Below are 21080 nucleotides of genomic sequence, written 5' to 3'. Positions count from 1 at the left end.
CTTTCTTTTTATGGATGGCAGTTATCTAAGTGAGACATCCCACTAAAATCACTGGAACTGCTCACAGGAATATGAGTTAAACCATGCAGCTCGTGTTTGTTACTTAAACAAGACTTTAATTGATGCAATTTGGTATTAATCTTCCTTTCCACTATTTATGAGTGTTGCTTTGCAATTATGCATTTAGCTCAGTTTTTACAATGCAAGTATGAATATCACACCTTTGTTTAGAATTACTTTTAGTTTGAACAAATGTCATTGCTTATTTTAAAACAAAAGTAATTAGTAGGCTTTCATTTAAAAACAGAAAGAAAACAAAGCCATTTTGACTGAATGTGAAAGGAAGCTGTACAGAGAAAGCAGAATTCTTTTTGCACTAACAGCACAATTTTTTGTTTCACATTGTGTAAGAATAAAGTTACCAAAATGTACACCAGCTTTTTAAAAGAAATGAAAATTAATCAGTAAATGTTTAATAGAATGAATATTGGGATTAGCTAATATAAGGTTTTCCTAGTGCTTCTCTGGCACATGGAGAGCTTACAGAGTGGAGAGAGAAAGAAAAAGAAGAGAAAAAAAATGTATGCAAAGCCAGTTGGGTAGAGTTATGCAAATGACCTTATCAGGGCAAGCAAAAGGCCTCTCCACCATGCCTGCCAATTCGGAAATAGCAGCTATGGACACACTCAGCTCCCTCTTCCCGAGGAGATGCAGCTTTAGCCTGTGATGTTGGCAACCACACCATGAAAAGAGATTAAAAATTGCCTCCTCTTTTGTGTCTTTTTAAGAAGTTGGCAGAGATGTTAAATGAATCCTGGTGAAGGCAAGCACCCTGATGATATCCCAGTACCATTTTTTCAATTTCATATGGGTTCTGGCAAGTGAAAGGAGCAAAGAAACCACTAGGCTTTGACAGGGGTACAGAATTAGTCCCAGATTTCTCTTGAGGCACTGATGTCCATCCATCCTGACTTCCAGTTTGAAGGGAGAAGGCAAGAAGAAGCATTACCACTGATTTTCACAGGAGGTACAGACATGCTTTTCAAGTTTGAAAGCCAGTGTTCTCAAAACCTTAAGCTGGCACTAACTGATCTGTCATTTAATATTCAACTGGGTGGATTGAATTTGTGGTCAATGTGACATGTTGGTGAGGGTTTTTCATAGCTAGGGCTCAACCAGAGGGTACAGTCAGATGAAGGGGTTGGCTGAAGTGTTAACTGGGCTGGATGCACACACTGAGGATGCATCCAGAGCGTCAGTGCTGCTTTATTCAAGTTGCTGCTTCCCAGGCTTAAAAGATAAACCATGTGTGTAGCATTATGTAAGCAAGAGGGTAAAGACTGAAAAAAACCCAGGGAGGAAAACAGTAACAGTGCCATGATTTTTTTCGTACGATGCATGCTGCTCACTCCTTGTTTTCCTTCTGATAACACCAAGGTATTTATGTGCAAACAAAAGGTTCCTCTTGCCGAGTCAGCCTCCTCCTCCTCCCACCTGATTCCGTCAGCAGAGTTGCAAAAGCATGACTGTGACAGTGCTAAATGAATAAGGCTGAGATTGGATTGACAAGAGAAATCTCCTCTTCACACGGTGTGCACATCTCAGGGGTAGTGGGGGCAAGAGGAAGTCCAGAAAAATCCCAAAATGAAGCATCACAAAACATATTGTTAAAAATCAAGCACGGTGCTTTCTTTTGAGGATTAATCTTTGAGGGATGTAGTGTTTCAGGACCTAAATGAACAAATTTAGTCATAGCAGGGAAGACACAATACTGAACAGGACCAATGGCCATTCCAGCAGCTCCAGAAGAAAGTGCAAGAAAGAAATATTGTAATTTATTAAGGAATAAGCCAGCTCACAAATAAACCTTTTCTGAATTTCCCTTGTTGGTTATCCAAACACCTGAATAACAAGGGTGTAAATCTCTTCTGAAACTGCATTCATGTCCTCAGAAACTCTGCATGGTCTCAAACACGGAGGACTCCGTTTTCATGAACATTGAGTACTTGGGTCCATATGCTCTGTGTTTATTATCTGCCAGAGAGGTGTGAGACATCTAGTTTGCAGATTTTCTCAGGGCTTCACAGGAAATTTTTGACACTTTGCATTCCCTAATGTCATTTTGTGTGAAATTGCTGAAGAAGGCTTCTCCCACTCCTCAAATTGACAATGTGCTCGTCTCTGCATTTCTGCCCCATGCTGTCAGTGCCAAACTGATTGACTCCAGTCATGGGGGAGGAGAGAATCACATTAGTAAGCAAAGTATTTTAGAAAAGTAGTTTTCCACTTGAAACTTGTTAAGAAGAGAGAAAAGACCTGGGAATGTCAACTTGCTTTGCACTTGGGGCTATCAATGAACTTAGCAGTTTCTGTAAAGTAGGAATTATAAAAGCAGGCATGAAGGGAAAAGCTAAGGCAACTTGCAAAGTTAGGTTAGAAGGTGTTCTTTCTTCAAAATGTAGTTCACCATCCTTTCCTAATGTTCATGTTTGATTCCTGCCTTCTTAATTCTCCAGTCTGGCTTTTTTGAAAATAATGTTCTAAGCTTTGCGAGTTGATTGTGAGTCAGTCTTCCCAGGAGAGCAAAAACTTGAGATGATTTGGAGGTTATGATACAAAACAATGAAGCAAAACTGGTTTGGACTTTGTAAACTAAGCAAGTCCTGAAGCATCGGAAAAATAGAAGAGAAATTACTTCATGGAGACACCTCTCCTGACTTCATTGTCATTGTGATTGTCTGAGTTTTTGTGAGTACAAGTGGTGTGAACAGACAGACCTACAAATCTGGATTTCTGCAACAGATAAAATAATTAGACAAATGTCCTTCACAGAGCTGACTGAAATTTGCCAATATATGGGGGAGCACAGCTAAGACAATTTTAATTAGAGACAGGTTGGTGAAAAAGCATTTCACCTTCATTTTCTCAATATCCACATAATGAAGTGTATGAGGACTCCAATAGTTTCAGTTGGTTCCTGGGCACATGAGCATGGTATGCACACCGTCATGCCTTGCTTGTACACTCTTGCTTCCCTCTCCTGTCTGCCCATATTGTGATGTCCTCCAGGCCAGTGGTTCTCCTCCTTTAGTGTTTTATGCTACCTGGCACAACTGTTAGCCATGTAAAGAAGACATTAGATGATGTTAAATATTTCTGACAGGTGATATGGTTTGATTCTCTTTCCAAATACTTAAACTTATTTAACCCTTCAAAAGAGGTGGCACTGTTAGTGGGACTGAGGGGTGAGTTCCTCACTCTTCCCTGCTGTCACAGCTCCACAGCCCATCCCAGCTCTGGGGGCTCACAGCACACAGTGCCCCTCTCCAAGCACAGGGGTTCCCTTTCCCCTGGCACATCTGCAGTAGTTCAGTGACCATAGCAAGCACAGGGATGGTCATCCTTCCTGTGGGAAAGGAAGGGTGGGAAGGATAGAAGTCCTGGAGATAGGTTCACTGATGTCAAGGTCACTAAGTTGTCTGTACCAGCACAATGGGATTATGTGGCTCTAGGAACTGTGAGTCTGGGATGATACCAGTTACCCTTCATTGCTAGGGGTCTGCAGCCACTCTCACTGCACCTTTACAGTGGCAAGAAACCCAAAAAACTGGATGAGACACAACCTTCTTATGATTTAGCTCATCCATTTGTTTTCCTTCTCATTCAAAGCTTGAGCCTTTACTGGAACTGCATAGGTAAATCATTTGCCTCTATTGACATTGCAATCATTTTTCCACTCTTGGAAGTAAGCCTTTCTCAGTGACATCATCCAGATTAAACTGAAGTGATACAGCAAGCCCATGCATTATTTTCCAGTGGCATGACATGTTCTGTAACAATACTGGCTGAAACATTTTCTCTGTTTTCTGTTACCACCTCCAGCTGTTATTCTTTTTGCAATTTGCCATCTCCCTGCCTGTTGTGTTGACCTAACTGTTAGTGCAATTGTGCTCTTAATCTGTTCAGAAAGCTGAGCTGGCAGAAACCAATGTACATATAGGCATGAATACAGATTATCTCCCTCATCAAGAACACACCATAGCTTCTCCACCAAATGCACTGGCATATCAATGGGGTGGCCAGAAAACATGACTAAGTCAACAGAGTCACTCAACACTACACATTGTCCAAGCTGTCACCTAGGATGAGCTTCTTTGAAGGACACTGTAATTACTGCAGACACCCCAGCACTGAGATAGAAATTATCCCAAACAGGATCTTCCATGCTGTACCAATTGATAAAGTTCATTTCTTATTCCTTGTAACAGTATTTTCAAGTGGTCCTGAGCAGAAGTACTGATGCCTCAACTTTTTATGACTTCCATAGGAATAATAAATGCAAGCCAGTTTTTTGGGGACCTTAATATATGAGAAGTTAGTGGGCATGCTGACTAGCTTCAGAGCAAGAAGGAGTTAAATGCTGGAGAGGAAGCAATTCTCAAGCTGCAGCAAAGATAATCATGATAATTTATCATCTGATAATCAAAGAGCACACACTTAATTCGTTCTCATTATCAATGTATTTCAAGCACAAGTACCTCAGTACAAGAGGCCTTTCTGAGCACAAGTTGCACTGGAAGGTTAAAGGGCCCCATGGAAGTGTAATGCAGCTTCTTCTCCTGAATGGGTGATGTGTTGTAGTGCAGTTTGGAGTCCGTCTCAGCGGCCTCCTTGTCCCCTGAATGTGGGAAAGCACCCCTGGCATCTAGAGCTGCTCTTTGAAGCACTTCCCCTTTCTCTAGGACAGCAGTGTCTTCTTGGAGAAATGACTGACAGTTTGCAAGAGCTGTAGGGATTTGGTTCATTAAGGAACCATCAAGAAACGAAGCTAAATCTGGAGTTTTTAATCATGCCAGAACTCCAGTTTGCAGCACCTTGGGAACGAGAGATGTCTGCAGCATGCTAAGAGTGGGCTTTTACCTCCAAAGATGTGGTTCACAACGAAGTACGCTGTGCAGTGTCCAAAGTTGTAATTTGTACAGTATCCACCAGTAATTTAATATTTAATGTCACCTGAAGGCAGGTCTTTGCATAAAGCACAGAAGAAGTCGTGTACTGGGGTATTGAAGCAGGTTCTCATAGCCCTCCTGCATGAGGACTCTGCAGAGAATGCCTGCACGAGCAAGACATCCAAAAGCAAAATCAGTTACAGTAAAAGTATGACATATTTTTACCACATGTTGGTGGTATTTTTTTTTTTTTCCTACGGTGATTTGCTTAATGGTTACAGGCAAAATAAGCCATGGTTCTGGGCTGTGCTGCCAAAATCTGCTTTTACAGTAGCAGCACAAGTGCAGCTGCAGCTCAGGAGCCTTGGAGCCCCAGTGCAGAGGAAGCCAACAGATGACATCTTGCTGTTACGGCATGGACTGTGCTGTAGTGGAGCTGGCCTCATGTTCCCTGGAAACAGACTGGAAAACACGCTCTTTGTGTACACACTCCCCCCTCCCCAGCTCTCACAGTCACAGTTGAGTTAGGAAACTAAGTCCCAGCCAAAATTCCTCAAGGGAAAGGGACCCAACTTCTTCAGGATGTGACCCTCTGAGAACAAAATCTCCCTGTGAGAAAAAGGCAGTTTCTTAATATGAAGGATTATAATGTTGGTGGTGGTGTTTTGTTGATATGTGAAACCGAGATTTCAAAACTTTCCACTTGGTTCAGCTGTACAAAAAGGACTTCCTGACCCCTCCCTTACAACACTGTAGGATCTCTCTAAATTTACATCCACCAGAAGATCAAGGTGGCGTAGCTGATGGTAGGTTAAAGTGATAAATTACTGAAAGGAACCATCTTAATTTTAGGCACCTGTATCTATTGCAGCTAGCAACTATTTCTTCAGTTTTTCCTATCTTTCAGCAGTGTTGATAAGGACCTAAACCTGGAGCTTCCAGTTTGGTTACCAGCATTAGTGCTACGTACTCTAAGCATGGTAATAATCTGAGCACTCTGCTCTACTGTACAGCAATTAGGTAGCAGGCAAAAGACTTAAGTAAAACTATATTTAGGTCAAGAGTACCAAGATCAATTTATTTCTGATTACTTACAAATCTTCAAACCCTCAGCCAGAGATCAAGGCCATATTGTGTCAAAAGAAAGAATCAGCAAGTGTTGACAGTTCATTCTAAGATGGGGTTGGGTTGTGTACCTTAAAATTATTGTTGCCAGGATGCATCGAATAATTGATACAAGAAGTGGGAAGGTAAAGTAGGTGTAAAGGATGTAAAGAAGCTCTGCATGTGTCCAGTTGTAAAGAGGAGCAGAATAGAATTCCTGGATTTGATCCCTCAGTGTATGGGCAGACATCCAGTGCCTTTGTGCCTCACATCTATAAAACAGATAGAACAATCTAATTTGTCTGCAGTGGAGAGGCACTGTGCAGTGTCAATGTGCAAGCGTTACCAAGTATCAGCAGTGGCCATAGCCGGTGCAGAAAAAATGTAAAGAATGCTTTTTAGACCTGCAGTTTTGACCTGGATTAAGATTAAATTGGGTTGAAACAATAAAGAGCTGCTGAGAAGAAAAGGAAAGTTTTTATAATCCCTTGACTTCTACTGGCAAAACTGCTTCTGGCAGCACCGTCACTTGAGCTAGCTACCCTGTGACATTGTCAGGGCTCAGCTGCTCTTGTTTAGGATATAGTTTTTGCACATACAAGGAAAAAAACCAACAGAAGACATTTCTTTCAGCTCCTTTTGGAGGGAGCAGGAGGAAAGCAATGTCTGCTCCATGGACAACAGCCAAAAATTGGTTGAGAAGAAGTCAGGAGTAGATTAAGACTGTAACTGGGAGCAGATCCAAGCCAGCGTTTCCCCCCTCCCCATCCCAGTGCCACTGCTGGTGTTGTACTGGCTGCTGTGGCAGGAATGCCGTGGTGTGGCAGCCGGGGGAGCGGCTGCTGGCGGCCAGGCAGCGTCCTGCTGTCCATGGCTCACTGACCCCCGCTACGCTCTGGCCTTCTCTGAACGTGCTGCCCAGCTGCAAAAAGCCAGCCTTCACCCTGCCCTGGAAAGAGGGCTCTTGTCAGGCTTCTAGGAAGGTTTTGCAAACAACATGAAAGGAAGTTGGAGCTGTCTGCGGAGTTCTTGAAAGCTCTTGGACATGGCTCATGGAATGAGTGCCTGGAAAACCCGCTGGTCTTTTCATCACCTCTGTGCCTGCTCGCTTCTTTGGTAGCTTTTCCCTTTCAGAACCTCAAATCCGACTTCAACGCACACCAGCACCATTTTCTAGACTGGTTTGTCCCGGTCTGGGTGAATTCTGTTTCAGGCCACAAACTGCCTGTCAGCAGCTGGTAGGCTGCTCCAGCACTGTAATATTTTCTGTTTCTGATGAATCCCAGAGTGGGGCAGCTCACAGAGGACATCCTAATATCCATTTATTCTATAGGTTCACTCTGGATGATGCAGTGGAAATGGAAGGGAGACAAGTGGCTCCTGTGGGTCAAATATGGATCTCATAAGAAACACAACACAAGTGGCCACATTTAACCATTGGGGTTGCACTAGAAGCTTTGGTCTGACATTAGGTACAACTCCAAGGACTCCAGGAATTGGTCAGCAGTCATTTTTTGACTTGCTGGGGCCGGGGGGTCTTAGACATGGCTGAGTAATTTTATTTGAGGAAGTTACTAACTTGTGTCTGCATAGAAAAGGGGTTGGGCATATAGTGAGAAAGAATATATTCTTCATTTTGAATTCTGTAGTGTGACTTCAAATTTTGTGGGGTTTTTGTACCGGTGACTTCATCTGCCATCATTAATCAGTGAGCTGTCTCAGCCCAGCAAGCTAATTTAGAGTCCTGCTTGTGCACTTGATCAGCAAATGCAAACCATGTGTAATGTCAGCAGGTCAAGCGAGGTGATGGAACATGGGATTTTCACCTCAGTTCCAGAAAGGGCCATAGTTGCTTCCAGGAAGCTGAGCTTGGCACGGGGTGTGGGCAATTGAAAAGATTTATTTCCCTGTATGAGAGTGCGTTCTAATCGAGCATTTTCCAATCAATATGTTTCTTACAGACTTTCCAAAGGCTGCATTAGGAAAGCAATTTTATTTATTTTATGACCCTGAAGCCCTGAGGGACTTGGATGTGTCAGCTTCCCAGGGTCTCTGTACAGACAGTGAAAGGAGAAGGGCTGGGTCACAGGGCACCAGCAAAGTCAGCATGGCAGAAACCCATGGCAGAGCTTCGCTGGGTTGCTTTCTGCAGATGTCTGCACACATGGAGGCTCCAGAGCAGGCACAGTGCACGGAGCATTACCTGCACTTTTGCTCTACCTCTAAGACCTTGTTCAACAGGACACCAGGAGAAACAAGCCTGTGCCTTTTATTTCAGATTACTACTGAAAAAGCTGTTTTGCCCTCTGTTCCCAGCAGTGTAGGAGATTCCCCAAAGCCTTGTCATTCTGATTACAGGCACTTTCAAACCTTCTTAGAGAATGTGCAAGCCTCACTTGTGGTCCCTTCTCCTGCCACAACTCCTCTGTTCCCTATCCAGTTGTTTTTTCCTCAACAAAACCTGTAAAGGGGAATTTTTATCTGCTGCCCTGCATTTCCTTTTGTGCCAGTTCGTACTCACCTCCCAAATAATTCTCTCTGAGGATTAGCCAGGATTAACCTTTTCTTCATTTTCTACCTTTGCTTATCTCTGGGCCTGGAAAGTGCAGAGCCAGCTCTCTACTATAGGATGAGGCAGTCCCTGCAACCCAACAGCAATGAATAACCACTGCTCCTCCAGTGCCTGGGTCAAGGGGCACCTGCGGGGAAGAGCAAGTGGTCAGGGACATCACTGCACACAGAATTCTGTCCCCTGCTCTAACAGCACTACAGGACTTACCCTGTGGCAGGGCTACATCTTCCACATGTGTGCCAAGCCCAGAACAGTCCCTGAGGGCACTTCTTTACACTCTCCATCTGCATGGGAATATCTAGGCATGCCACAGGTTTCTGTCACCTCTGAGGAACTGGAAAGACTTCCTGTGAAAGCAAGATCTTTACCCTTCCTGCCTTTACCTTCCACAGCAGCGATAGCTCTGAAGAACTGCCGAGCACCCTGTGGGTGCTCTGGGGAAGTCACTTGGGTTAAGAGATGGATGCAGCAGCCCCAGCAGAGAAAGCACAGAACTGCTGCCTCAGGAGAAGCTCGGTGCCTCAGTTTGGACAGCCCTTCAGCGTGATCCCCAGAGCTCAGCACTGCCCTGCCGGGGAGCAGCATGGGGGTGGTGGTTCTGTCACGTCCAAGCACGATACCAGGACAGGGTCCCTGGTGTGCTGCAGCAACCAGTGACTGAACAGGGAACCAGAGAGCAGCACACACAGCACCGTGGCAGTGTTCAGCCAGCATCGTTTAAAGCAGCTGTGCAGCATTTTGCACCTCAGAGCATTTGACTGGCCAAGCCCTATGACACCGCTTTGCACTTTGGTAGTCCAGCATTCCAAAGAAAGATGTGAGACAGGAAGGGACTTTAAAAAGCTGCTCTGGCAGCCTGAGAGAAGAATTTAAATGTAATCATATCCTTTTCTTCCAGACTGCGTTGCCTTTATGCAGAAATTTAGACCAAAACACAACCCCATGCCCCTCTCCTGCTTGACATACACCATCATATGCAGACACATATTATGCTTTACAGCTAACAAGGAAAAATTTTGTTAATCAGTTACAAAGAAAGAGAGCATCAGTCCCTAAAGAGTTACTTGGTAGGAGGCATTCAAGTGTTCTGAACTTCTCCAGCATCATTTTCCCACTAAAGGCTCCCAGTAGCTACAGACATGAGCTGGCTTCCCTGGTGCTGCCAGTGATGATGCATCTGTCCCTGAGTGTTTGGGAACCAGCTGCTGATTTGCATGCACTGGCCCCTTTGCTGTTTGCCCAACCATGCTAAGTAGTTTTTGGCGTGGGAGTGTGAACGATTCTGTCTGCCCTGCAGAAAGCAGGGATAAATGAGAGGTCTGTCTTTACCCCCTTCTCACATCATCGTCCTGCCTGCCTGGCAGCCAGGCGGGAGGATGGAGAGCGGAGCTGAAGTGGAACAAAAAGTCAGACGAAACTTACTCTGAATGCTGTTTTCCATGTGCGTGGTGTCCTGTGGCTGTGCCCTCATCTCGAAACTAAAGCAGAACAGCAGCTCTCGGTGGTACCGTGCATCACATTTTGCATTGGATTTGTGTCCTCAGATTGTTCCAAAATGAGTCAAGGTGAAAACAGCCTGTGGTACGTGACACTTCACATTTTAGGTGTATCTGTTGCGTACACTGAACGTAGCAACTCATACTGTAAAATGCTTACTCTGTCTTCCAAACCAAAGAAGGGGTTGCTGAGTGCAAGTGCTTTGCCAGATTCAAGCTTGGCTACACCTGTTCAAAAAACAAACTTGTCAGCCCAGCAGAAGTCTGTGGTCAGGTGAAAATATTGCTGGCTGTGTAATTCTAAGTGCAGAGGTTATACTGCCTGAGCAGAGCACTCTGGTTTTCCAACCTCACACTGACCGTGCTTCAGTTTCCTGAGAGGCACTCTGTCAGAAGTGAACTCTTCAGAGACCATCAGCCTAAACTGTTCAACAGACATCCATTCCTGTTTGTGCCCATGCCTGTTGGTGTTTAACAGGTTTACTGGCTACTTCAGAGTATAAATTACCCCATCAGTCTCTCTCCAATGTACTTTGCTTTGCTGCTTGAGAATAGAAGGGAACAGAGTGGATTTCTTCTGCACTCGGGATGGTTACCAGCTTGTGCCCTGCAGCAGGAGAATTGATCATCCTCATCATTTAGAAGGTAGCCAGAGTAGCAGGTGTTAGAAACAGGACTTCAGGTGAGGAGTGTGCTGCAGAAGTAGATAATCTATTAAGACACCAGTGCATCAGCCTGTAGCGTTAGAAAGGTGAACAGGGATTTTGCTCCCTGTTTAATGCACATAAAGCTGTCAGTTTATAAACATGTCAATAACTTATTGTATTTTACTCTGCTGGAGGTGGTGCTTTGAAACTGACAGAAGACAGAGAATACGCTGGATCTCACAGAGCCAGATTTTGATGGTTTGCACGGCTTGGTCTAACCTGCTTTCAGCTATTGAGTTCAAGAAGTTTTTGTTGTTGTTTATTTTTGCACTACACAGATAGGGAGACCATGATGGGGAATGCTTGCCAGATTTCAACCAGAGGAGCAAAGGCAGAGATGGGAGCTGAGCAAGGTCTGACTCTTAGGTCAAAACTCACCCTGGGAAATCCACGGCACCAAGAGGGCAGCTGGGAGAAAGGCAGCATCCCCCATGTCTGACCTGCACTTAGTGAAAGCAGCAAAACCTTCACACTGATTTCAGCAGTCGGTTCAGCAGGCAAAACTCTGCCCTCGTTTTGCAACACAGCTCTTGTTTTCCTCACTTTATTCTGCTTGGTAAATATCTTTGTTAGGTGAAGACAGTGCTGTTAGCTTCTGCAGAGGATAAAACCAGAGAGATAAAAAGAGCCCATTTTCCTCCACCGTGGGCATGATAATAAAAGAAGATGGAGAGAGGAAAATAAGAAACAGCATCCAAAGAAGGAAAATAGTATAAGTGGGATTAGGTTTTCTTTCATGGACAGTACAGGAAAGCATTTTCAGGACCTACTGATAGCAACATACACTGTGCTGTAAAATCCCTTCAGCTGCAAAGCCAACCATCTCATGACCTTGTTTTCACAAAACCAACTACTTCTTCTTTAGAAGGGTCAAAGAAGGTGGCATTCAAGTTTAGTAGATGCTGTACTGCTCATGAAAGAATTATTTTTTGAATGACAGTTTCTGAAGCACTTTCAGCAACACTGCTGTGCACCCCTAGAAAAGCCTCCTGTGACTGAACTGGTTCAGCCTCACAAAACAAATGGGCGTGTGGTGGGGGCATGGTTTTTTTTTTTTTTTTTTGAGAAACTAACTTCCCGGGAAAGCAGCAGGGCAGGAAGGGAGGGAAGTGAGAGAATAAGCAATCCATCTAGGGAAAAGCAGTTTACTTATTTTATGGCACCTTATGTTTTCCAAACACAATGTAAGTATTTTAATTATGGGATCGCCCCAGGGGTGGAGTGATGTGGCACATCCACCCACTCAGTTTAGCCACAGCCAAGCTGAATCGGACTGGCTGCTTGCTGATTCTCAGTAACTTCAAGCCAAGAGGTCCTAGGTCATGTTACTCTGGGGCTTTTCTCACAAGTTTCAGAGGCGCTGCTGAAACCCAGCAGAGACCTCATTTGCAGTGTGAAGTGTCGGGTCTGTGTCAGAGCTGCCAGCACAGCTCACGGGGCTTGTCCCAGTCTGTGGAACTCCTTTGGCTGTTCTGGGTCTAGCACTGACCAATCTAAAGCTCTCTTTGGACACAGTACTTTTGTACTAGTTGAACAGAAGGCAAAAATGTACTGTCACCTGCAGGTGGGAAGCGTCGATCCCTGTTTGTACAGGGAGTGATTTATTTATTACATTGTTACCTATAAGGGAGCAGATACCTCATGGGACTTTATCCTACAGCTCTGTCCTTGTCAGCCTGATTTTCACAGTGATTTTTTTTTTGTTTCATGCCTCATCAGGTGGAGTACACATCAGAAGGCCGGTTAGATTTCTACACGACAGTTCTCCTTTGGGCAATTTGTTACTTGCACGGCATGGCAAAGAGAGGCAAAAAAAAAAATCACACATGAGTGTTTCAAGTACTCCTCAGATGGTGTTGTAAAACCCTTTCATATGCTGTGGTCTGCCTGCATCTTGTCTCACCTTTCTCTTTTAGCTGCAGCAACAGCCTGGGGTCTGGAGTGTGGTTTCTGCAGGAATAGCCCTTTATTCAGCAGAAGATGAACCTCACTCTGGCATTTTAGATGACAGTGTCCTTGTCTCTGACCTCACCCCAGTCCCTTCAAAAAGAAAGGTCCTACAGAAAGCTCTGACCTCAATAAGCAGACCCTAATTCATAGGGGGAAGAGAATTTACTTCATAGATAATTAAAGGCTGCTGCTTGTTTCTGTAGTACAACAGTATGCTACAGCTGAAAGCCAATGGAAATTCTTGATACAGCCATGCAGACATTCCTTCCTTAGGTCAGCTCTGACCCTTTCTCAGGCACAATCTCAATTCCTCTTCTGACAGAGATTCAGTTCTATATGCAGCTGTGGCTCTGGGACTTTCCAAAGCCGTTGTCTGGGAATCTGGCAAAGCAGCAGAATGCAATTCACTTCATGTTACCTCTTGCTAAAACAGAAATAAAAGGGTTGCCTATCTGTTAAAGAAGTAAAAACCAAACCAAAACAAGAGCGGTACAACTCTCCCAGGCTTCTTTTAGTGCTTGCTAGGAGGAGGGTAATCAGATCTCAGAGAATGGTGTGCCAGGAAGGAAATTTCTTCCCATGTGCAGCGTACAATCAGCCAGGTGCAATACAAGGAAGGGAGGTTTGTCTTCCTCTGAAGCGTAAGGTATTGGCTCCTGCCAGAGGCTCTGTACCAGAGATCTGATCAGATATGGCAAATTTTATGTTCCTATGCACAGTGGGTAAGCTTTGTAGCAAGTCAAACAATGAGTCATCTCATGAGGGGGAAAGGAAAATAAAGCTTTTATCGCCCATTGGATTGGAGATAATCTCTCTACTTGGGTATAAACAGCTCTTCACCGTGCTGCCTTCTCTCCAGGGGAAGGAAGCTGTTTTAAATTTGTGTGTAGAACAGATATTGAATTGTCATACCTCCCAAGCTTCTCTGCTTGGGCCCAATAAAGGTAGCAGGCAAAATGCCTTTGATGGTAAGTAATGTGGTTGGGCCTCTGTGAGTAAACACAATAGCCTAGGCTGTATAAGCTGCACGAGCTGGCTGGCAGAAAGGAAGTGCCAGATGCTCCTTGGCACGTTGGAAAACCCCCCCAAACCAAACATCCCTACTACTTTACTAAAAAATGCTATACCCTCTTCCATGGACCTAGTTACATTGGTAATGTTTGATTGCTGTGCAGGAAACACAGGCTAAGGCAGTGCCAAAGGTGGCACAATCTTGGCCCTGGCTCTCCTCTGCAGTGTGGGAATGGCACCTGCTCATGTAATGGCACCTGGAGGAGGGGTGGGCCTGTCTGAATGCACCTCTCTCAACAAGACATGTGCTGATAATCACAGTTACAGGGGCTGTGTTTAAGCAGACCCCACCCCAGCCACCTGGAGAGAAGCCATGGCTCTCTTGCATTTGACAGCTTTTCATTATTCTTGATCCATGAATGTACAAGGGGTGTGGAGAGAGAGAGAGAGAGAGCACGCCTCTCTTCCATGAAAGGATACACACCAAGGATGGATGGCACCAAGGGCTTTGCCTGCTGCCTGCTCTGCACATCAGAAGGAGCACGTGGAGGAAAATCCTTTTGCACAGTGGAAACCCGGAATGAAATAATGTCCTGTGAGCTTTCTTTAGGATGCTGAAGCAGTTCTCATTTCTCAATATGTCACAGATAAACGAAAGTGCCAAAGTATTTCACAGTCCAGCGCTCAGAGTAATCCTGCACCAACATGACATTCCTCTCCCACACTTTCCCCTGGGACTTTGTATGTTATGCAGTGTGGAGAAAGGGGGCATTCAGTGATGCCTGTCTGTGTTCCTGTGCCTTGTGTCAATTCAGTAACAGAACTGTGGTCTCTTTCTGGCACAGGTTTGCAGCCGGTTTACTGGAGCAGGGAAGATGTGGCACAGTGGCTCCGGTGGGCGGAGAAGGAGTTTTCCTTGAGGCCCATTGAGAGCAACACCTTTGAGATGAATGGCAAAGCTCTGCTGCTCCTGACCAAAGAGGACTTTCGATACAGGTCCCCTCATTCAGGTGAGGATTATTTACAGAAACGGTGACTGGAAAGAGAGAGGGAGCTGCAGCAAAAGCTGAAGAGGGTCAGAGGAGGAAATGGTCACCTTTGTTGGGGTGGACTGGGAAAGGGAGGATAAAGGGAGGACAGAGACGCTTGCATGAGGAAAGGACAAAGAGGGAAGGAAATCCTGATACACCTGAGTTGTAGGCATATTTGAATGCAAATTCAAACCCAAACATCCGACCTGTTTATAGTTAACGCTCCCTGCAGAGCTCCCAGAAAGCAAGCTGCTCTGGCAGCATTTTGTGACTTCCAGCTCTTCCCTGTAAAGGCTTATCTGTTCACAGACCCAACTACAGCAGCAAGTTAATCAAGTGCTCCAGCCTCTTTAAGCAGCCCATATTAGCATTTTGCCTCCCAGTTGTCTTGGCTGAGGTGCTGCTAAAAGTGACTGCAAAACTCCTTCCTTGGGGACTTTACCTCTATTTAACAGCCCCTGTGGGTTCTGCTTTGCTTTACCGTATTCTCACATGTGCTGGAGTCCAGCCCTCAGCACAGCACAGACAGGTGTGAGAACCAGTCTGCCTATTGCTCAAATGATGTCTTCATTTATTCACAAAGGAGATTTAGAAATGTCTGTGTTGCCTGCCTGTATTTGTATCCCCTGTGGTCTGTCTGCTCCAGTTTTACAGGCAGGGTAAAAGCCTCTGCCCTCCTTTGTCGGGGGTGTTTAACTAAATATGAGTTGGGAGCTTTGTTTTTTGTGACCACACGAGGTACTCCTGTTAAATATAAAGGCTTGCACTTCAATCACGATAGGTGATCAAAGAGCTTGGACCAAGCGGTGACAGAATTGCTCTGAGGAGGCTTCCAGTGCAAGGCTCACAAGGTGCAGGAGTACAGCTGGTGCTGCTGGGATCCAGCTGATAATCAAGCTGTGTGTCTAATTCTGCTCCAACCTGCTTGGCCACTCTCCATAACCATCCTCCTGCAGATTCTGCCTCACAAACTGTTGCTTATGTTTAGTGTATATAAAGTTCTTTAAGCATGTGCTTCAAACCCAGGACTAATTTTGTATGGAAGAAGAGCCCAAACATTAATGTCTGTTGTCACTGTAGTATATTAATGAGAATTAATGCCTAGAAATGTCTTTTTTTTTTTTTTTTTTTTTTTTTTTTTTTTTTTTTAATTCTGGTACACCACTTTTAAAAATTAGCCCTGCTTGAAGCAAAAGGAGTATTGAAAGCAAGGATGTGGGCAAGGACTGCAAGGGGCACCTTTATGTATGTTGGCTGCAACTCCCCTTCCTGCCTGCAAGTTATGTTCCTATTCTTCCCCTTGTGTGCTGTGAGGGCACTTGAAATAAGCAGGATTAAAAATGTTTCTAGGCCGGAAATGGAATGTTCCCAGAGAAAAGCCTCTGCCTTGCAAAATCTCACTTTATTCAGAAGGTTAAGCTGAATTTGGAATGAAATAACCCAGCTAAAGGCCTCCTCCCTTGCATTTTGTTACTTCCTTCCCTCCAGGTATTCCCCACTGACAGTAAACCTTGTGGAGGATATCTGAGTCAGTCCCTAAAAAGTTTAGATAACTGTAGGTAAAGGGCCATTACCTCAGCATTTCCCAGAATTAACTGTACGCGAAATTTAAGAACTGTGAAATAATGTTTGCCACAGAGGCATTAAGTTTTTCCAGACTGAAGCCACACGAAAGCTGTATCATTTCCCCTCATGGTTAAAGCAGGAGAAGGGCATCCACTCCCACAGCCTTGCCAAGAAAAGGGCTCACAGCCCCACAGCTGTTCTGTTCAGGGCTGCCCAGGGAAGGGAGGGAGTACAAAATGTTTTTCACCCTCTTAACATCGCTGCATCTGGGTGATGCAGAAGTCTCAGCTATTTCATTAGGTAAAAAAAAAAAAAAAAAAAAAGCAGACAGCTTTATGGGTGTTTTCACTAGTCTGTGTGGCCAATCAAAAGAGGTACAAATTTGCTGCCTTATTGCTTGGAGTGTTACAGCACTCGTTATTTATGATTATGCCACTGTTGCATTCAGTGATGGAAACTACGTGGTAAAATCGCTTCTTAGACTTTCATGTAACTGGGTGCTCAAGGCTTTGTTTTTAATTAGGTTTTCAGGTATCGCAATCACCTTTTTAAAATGCCCTAAAGTCACTGCTGAGACAGTAAAAGCAGAGTCTAGATGTTAAAAATAAAGGAAGCCGAACTGTGGAAAGCAGTATGGCTTTAACTGTTTCACACCAAGAAACTCAAGTTGCTCACAAATTAGAATATTGGCAGTTTACAGAGACAAGGGACAAACAGTGCACAGCTTACAATCTCATAAAAACAACCATTAAAAAAACCCCACGTTTGAGAAAACTCTCCCAGAAAATCTAAGGTTTCCTAAGCGAAACGTCACTAATTTCGTTTTCAGATAATATGTAATCGTTGCCACCCGTTCCTCTGTCATGTGAGCAGTGACAAAAGAGCAGGCAGAACGAAAAGTCAAGAGACTTCTTATCCTGTGATGGTACAATTTCACTCTGAAATGTGCAACCAGTCACACCAGACCAAATGCATTAGTACCTTACATGTTTCATGTAGATGTTGGAATAAGGTCATCCATACAAGATGTAATTTGTAACAGGCACAGAATAAGCAGTTAGTCCACTCATCTCCTGGATATTGCAGTGTTATGTTCCATTAAGGAAAGATATAACAATTATGGTGCCAGGGAATGCCGTTCTGTTTTGCCACAGTCACTCTCAGAGGTGTGATGTGCCTTTTTTCCCTTTCAGAGGAGAACTTTGCATTGCAGTGGGATGCAGGATTTTACTGCTAGCATTTTTGGGTCTGAAAATAGCACCCAGGAGCCATGAATTCGTGCATCAGATGGCTAAATGAGCCTTCTTATCAGTTATGTACATTTTCATTTCCTTTTTCCTGCTGTTTGTCTTTCAGGTGATGTTTTGTATGAACTCCTTCAGCATATCCTGAAGCAAAGGAAAGCTCGTATGCTCTTCACACCTTTCTTCCACCCTGGGAACTCTATCCATGCTCAGCCAGAGGTCATATTGCACCAGAATCATGATGAAGGTAACTCTGTTTCATTCTTACAGGAGCTGCCATTACAGAGGAGAGTAGGAATTGTGACACTTTCTCGCTCCAAAGTTACTTAAATAAAGCTGCTCTCCTCCCTCCATCTCCATAGCTTTGGAACAATCAAATGGTCTAGTGAGTCAACAAACCCTTCTCCATTTATCTTCTATTATTTTGTTCTGTTTCCAAAGCATCTTTAAAAGCTATGTCAGATACAGATTATAAAGCAGAACGTTTTATTGACCCTATTGATTCATTTTTCCTTACACCCAGTTAGATAGACAGAGTTGTTTCATGGATTTTTGGTATCCTGGAGATGCAGCTGAATGCAGTTGTTGGCAGAGCAAGGGAGGGCAGCCTCAGAGGGGAATATCCAGCTCGCAGTCACTTCAGCTGACAGTCTGTCAGAACATCGTGCCAGAGCTCCTGGCACTGAGCCCATCACATTGCTCAGCTGTTGGGCTGGTTGAGCAATTCCTGGTGAGACAAGTGGGCTTCTGCAGGTTTTCTCTCATTTTTTACTATAGGAATTACTTGCTTAGGTCTGCTAGTGTGCACACATACCGTGACTCAGAGGTGATGAAAAAAGAATAGTTAAGTTTGTGGAATTGCATATTTGGGCTGCTTCTACTTCAAAATGGAAGCGTGCTTCTTTTCACAGGAAAACTGAGGTTTTAATTTCTTTAAAAATACACATAACTGAAGTACTTCTTGGATTTCTTTGGTATATAAGAGAAAACATTAAACTTAAGCTTTTTCAGAGGTCCTTTCCATTAAAGCATAAGGCAGAATTAATTTTTTTCAATTAAAATTAATTTAATTTTCAATTCAAAAATCTAGGAAAAAGTAGTGCTACTCCTTTTTTGAGCAAACAGGAGAAGAGAATCTAAGCAAGTTAGGATGTCACCCTGGTCTCTGCTAACTGGAGAAATTAATCTATTCTGAGATTCAACATGGGATTGCAAGAGAAGATGCAGGGGTGCTGTCAGAGCTCTCCAAGTTGCCTGTGCTGAGTCTGAGATAGCCAGAGTCAAATGGCACCAGCAAAACCCTGAACCTAAGCCAACAGCAGGACAGCAGCAGTGGAATAAGGACACTCCAAAGTGTTTCCACACAGCTGTGTAAATATTCCAGGTTAGATGAGGGTGCTGCAGGTCAGCATGAGTTTCAGCTGGCAGAGTTGTGCAAGAGACTGTTGCCCACTCTACTCAGTAGCATCAGTAAAATCTCAGTCTTTTCCTCAAGCTTAGCCTTCACTGACGAGTGTTCCTGTTCTAAATTTCAAACAGAAATACTAGCTGCTCTCTCAGACACTCCTACATTTAACATATGGAGCAATTTGACTAGAGAGGATTTCACAGGGATGATCAGTTAGCCTTTCGTGTGTGTCATTTAAAAAATGCATCTTTTACAATCTAGTGATTAAGAAACGACTTAGATTTCTTCCTTACAATACTCTGGCTGCTGATAGTAACACTGTTTTTGCTTAGAGAACTCTGTGCTATTACTTAAAACTTCTCTTTATAGTGACAAAAATTAGTTCTTGGTTTGCTGTTAGAGGAACTTCATTCAAATAAGCAAAAGAAACCACAGCTTACCTGCCACAAGACTGAGCAATCAAAAAAATCTCTATGCCAAAAATTTACAGGCAGGTGAATTTGTTTGACATTACTTCTTCCTCCTGTTTCACAAAGTCGCTTGGGAGAAACTAGCACAACTGACTTTTTATTTTCCCTCAGCAAAATACAACTTACTTAGAAAAGGTGAATGACTGTGAGGAGCAGAACTTAACCCTGGCTAACTCACAAACAGGGACAGAGGGGACAGGTTTTACCCTGGCACTATTTTGAGTGGTTAAACTTCACAGGTGATAGATCTTTATTACAGTCTCTCCTTACTCCAGTGATCTTTTCCATTTTCTGGCTCTTCTGCCCATTTCCTAATGGATTATACTTATGATCCTGCTTTTAAATGCTTTCCATCTAGTGGTTTCTTACTAGGCTTAAACAGAGGGGGTTTGGTTGTTTGAAATCAATTGACCACAGTTCAGGATATTGGCTTGGGATGGACTCTGTCCCTGCAGAGGGATGAGCAATGGAAAGTGAATTGCCTTCATCTCGTGGTCCTTCTGCTGGAGCTCTGAGTCATTTGATGGGATGCCACGCAGGAAGCTCACGCTGCCATTCCCTCACTTCTTTCATTGGTAAACAGAGAGTGCTGATCTTTGGGACTGTCAGACCAGCAATTGCTCACTCCCAGAGTAAGTGCAGCCCCACCCATCCCTATATGGATAGGTCAGCAAATTTCCTGGGAGGTGAATTTCCTTTCACAGCTTTGTCTTCAGGAAAAGAGTGTTGCTCATTTGGAATGAAGAGCCGGAGTGAATCTAGTGCTGCCTGAAATGATCTGCCATATGTGCTCAACTTACAATCACCAGATGTGCCAAGGAATGAATGTGATGAGGATTTTTTTCTGTTCAGGGTCATTTTTGGCAGTCCTTGGAGCTGAGTTGGAATGGTTTTATGGCAAACGGCATCTTTGGCCATGAGGGGATTCTTTCGTTAAGTACTTTAAGGAAAAGATCTTGAAGGAAAGTGAACCACTAGTGTGTATCCGTTTGTGGTGTTTCCTCCTCCAGCTTTTTCAAGAGTTCCTTGGTCTCTACTTTCCTCTGTCCAGGACCAGTATCACCACGGTTTGGAAGCAGACAGGCAGGAACACCTCTGTTTGGAGTTTGTCAGAGCCAGCTAATGTTTGCAGAGAGCTTGGTGAAAAGCACAGCAGAGCATTCCTTTCTGCTTTAAAGATAGCTGGTCCCTTCAGCCAAGGCACTAAATAATTAGGACAAACAACACAGTTTTCTGGTCTGTATTTACAGGCCAAGAATGAGCACAGTGCATTTGAATGTACAGTGATGGGGGTGGATGGTCTGTAGAAGATAGGACACTGAGTAAAATTTGGGAGTTGATTTTCTTTCTGTCGTGACAAAGAAAGGAGGAAATACAGCCACAGAGGTAGGTACAGTTGTGAATTTTTCCTCTTTGATCTTCATTTGGGCTAGCCCAATTCACTGGCCAGATTGTATTTAAAACTGTGTTTAAGCAAGAACAATATATAGCTCTGGAGTTTCATATCCTCCAGCTGTTCCATTGGGAGTATCTTGAAGAGCCCTACAAATGCATTTTTCTTGTCTGGGACCA

At 44.0% G+C, this 21080-nt stretch overlaps 1 protein-coding gene across 2 annotated transcripts in view; it reads left to right on the top strand.

Moving 5' to 3' along the window:
- Positions 1–21080, top strand: part of ETV6 (ETS variant transcription factor 6) — a 131691-nt gene that overhangs the window by 90139 nt on the left and 20472 nt on the right. For both annotated transcript variants that reach the window (XM_040063210.1, XM_040063212.2), the window contains exons 3-4: positions 14635–14799; positions 17743–17877. In XM_040063210.1, coding sequence (XP_039919144.1) covers positions 14635–14799; positions 17743–17877 — 300 coding nt within the window. The remainder of the gene's footprint in view (positions 1–14634; positions 14800–17742; positions 17878–21080) is intronic.

This window comes from Hirundo rustica, chromosome 4, assembly GCF_015227805.2.
Source record: "Hirundo rustica isolate bHirRus1 chromosome 4, bHirRus1.pri.v3, whole genome shotgun sequence".
Lineage (NCBI taxonomy): Eukaryota > Metazoa > Chordata > Aves > Passeriformes > Hirundinidae > Hirundo > Hirundo rustica.
Note: the sequence above shows the minus strand (reverse complement) of the source record. Positions and strands in the feature narration are given on the sequence as shown.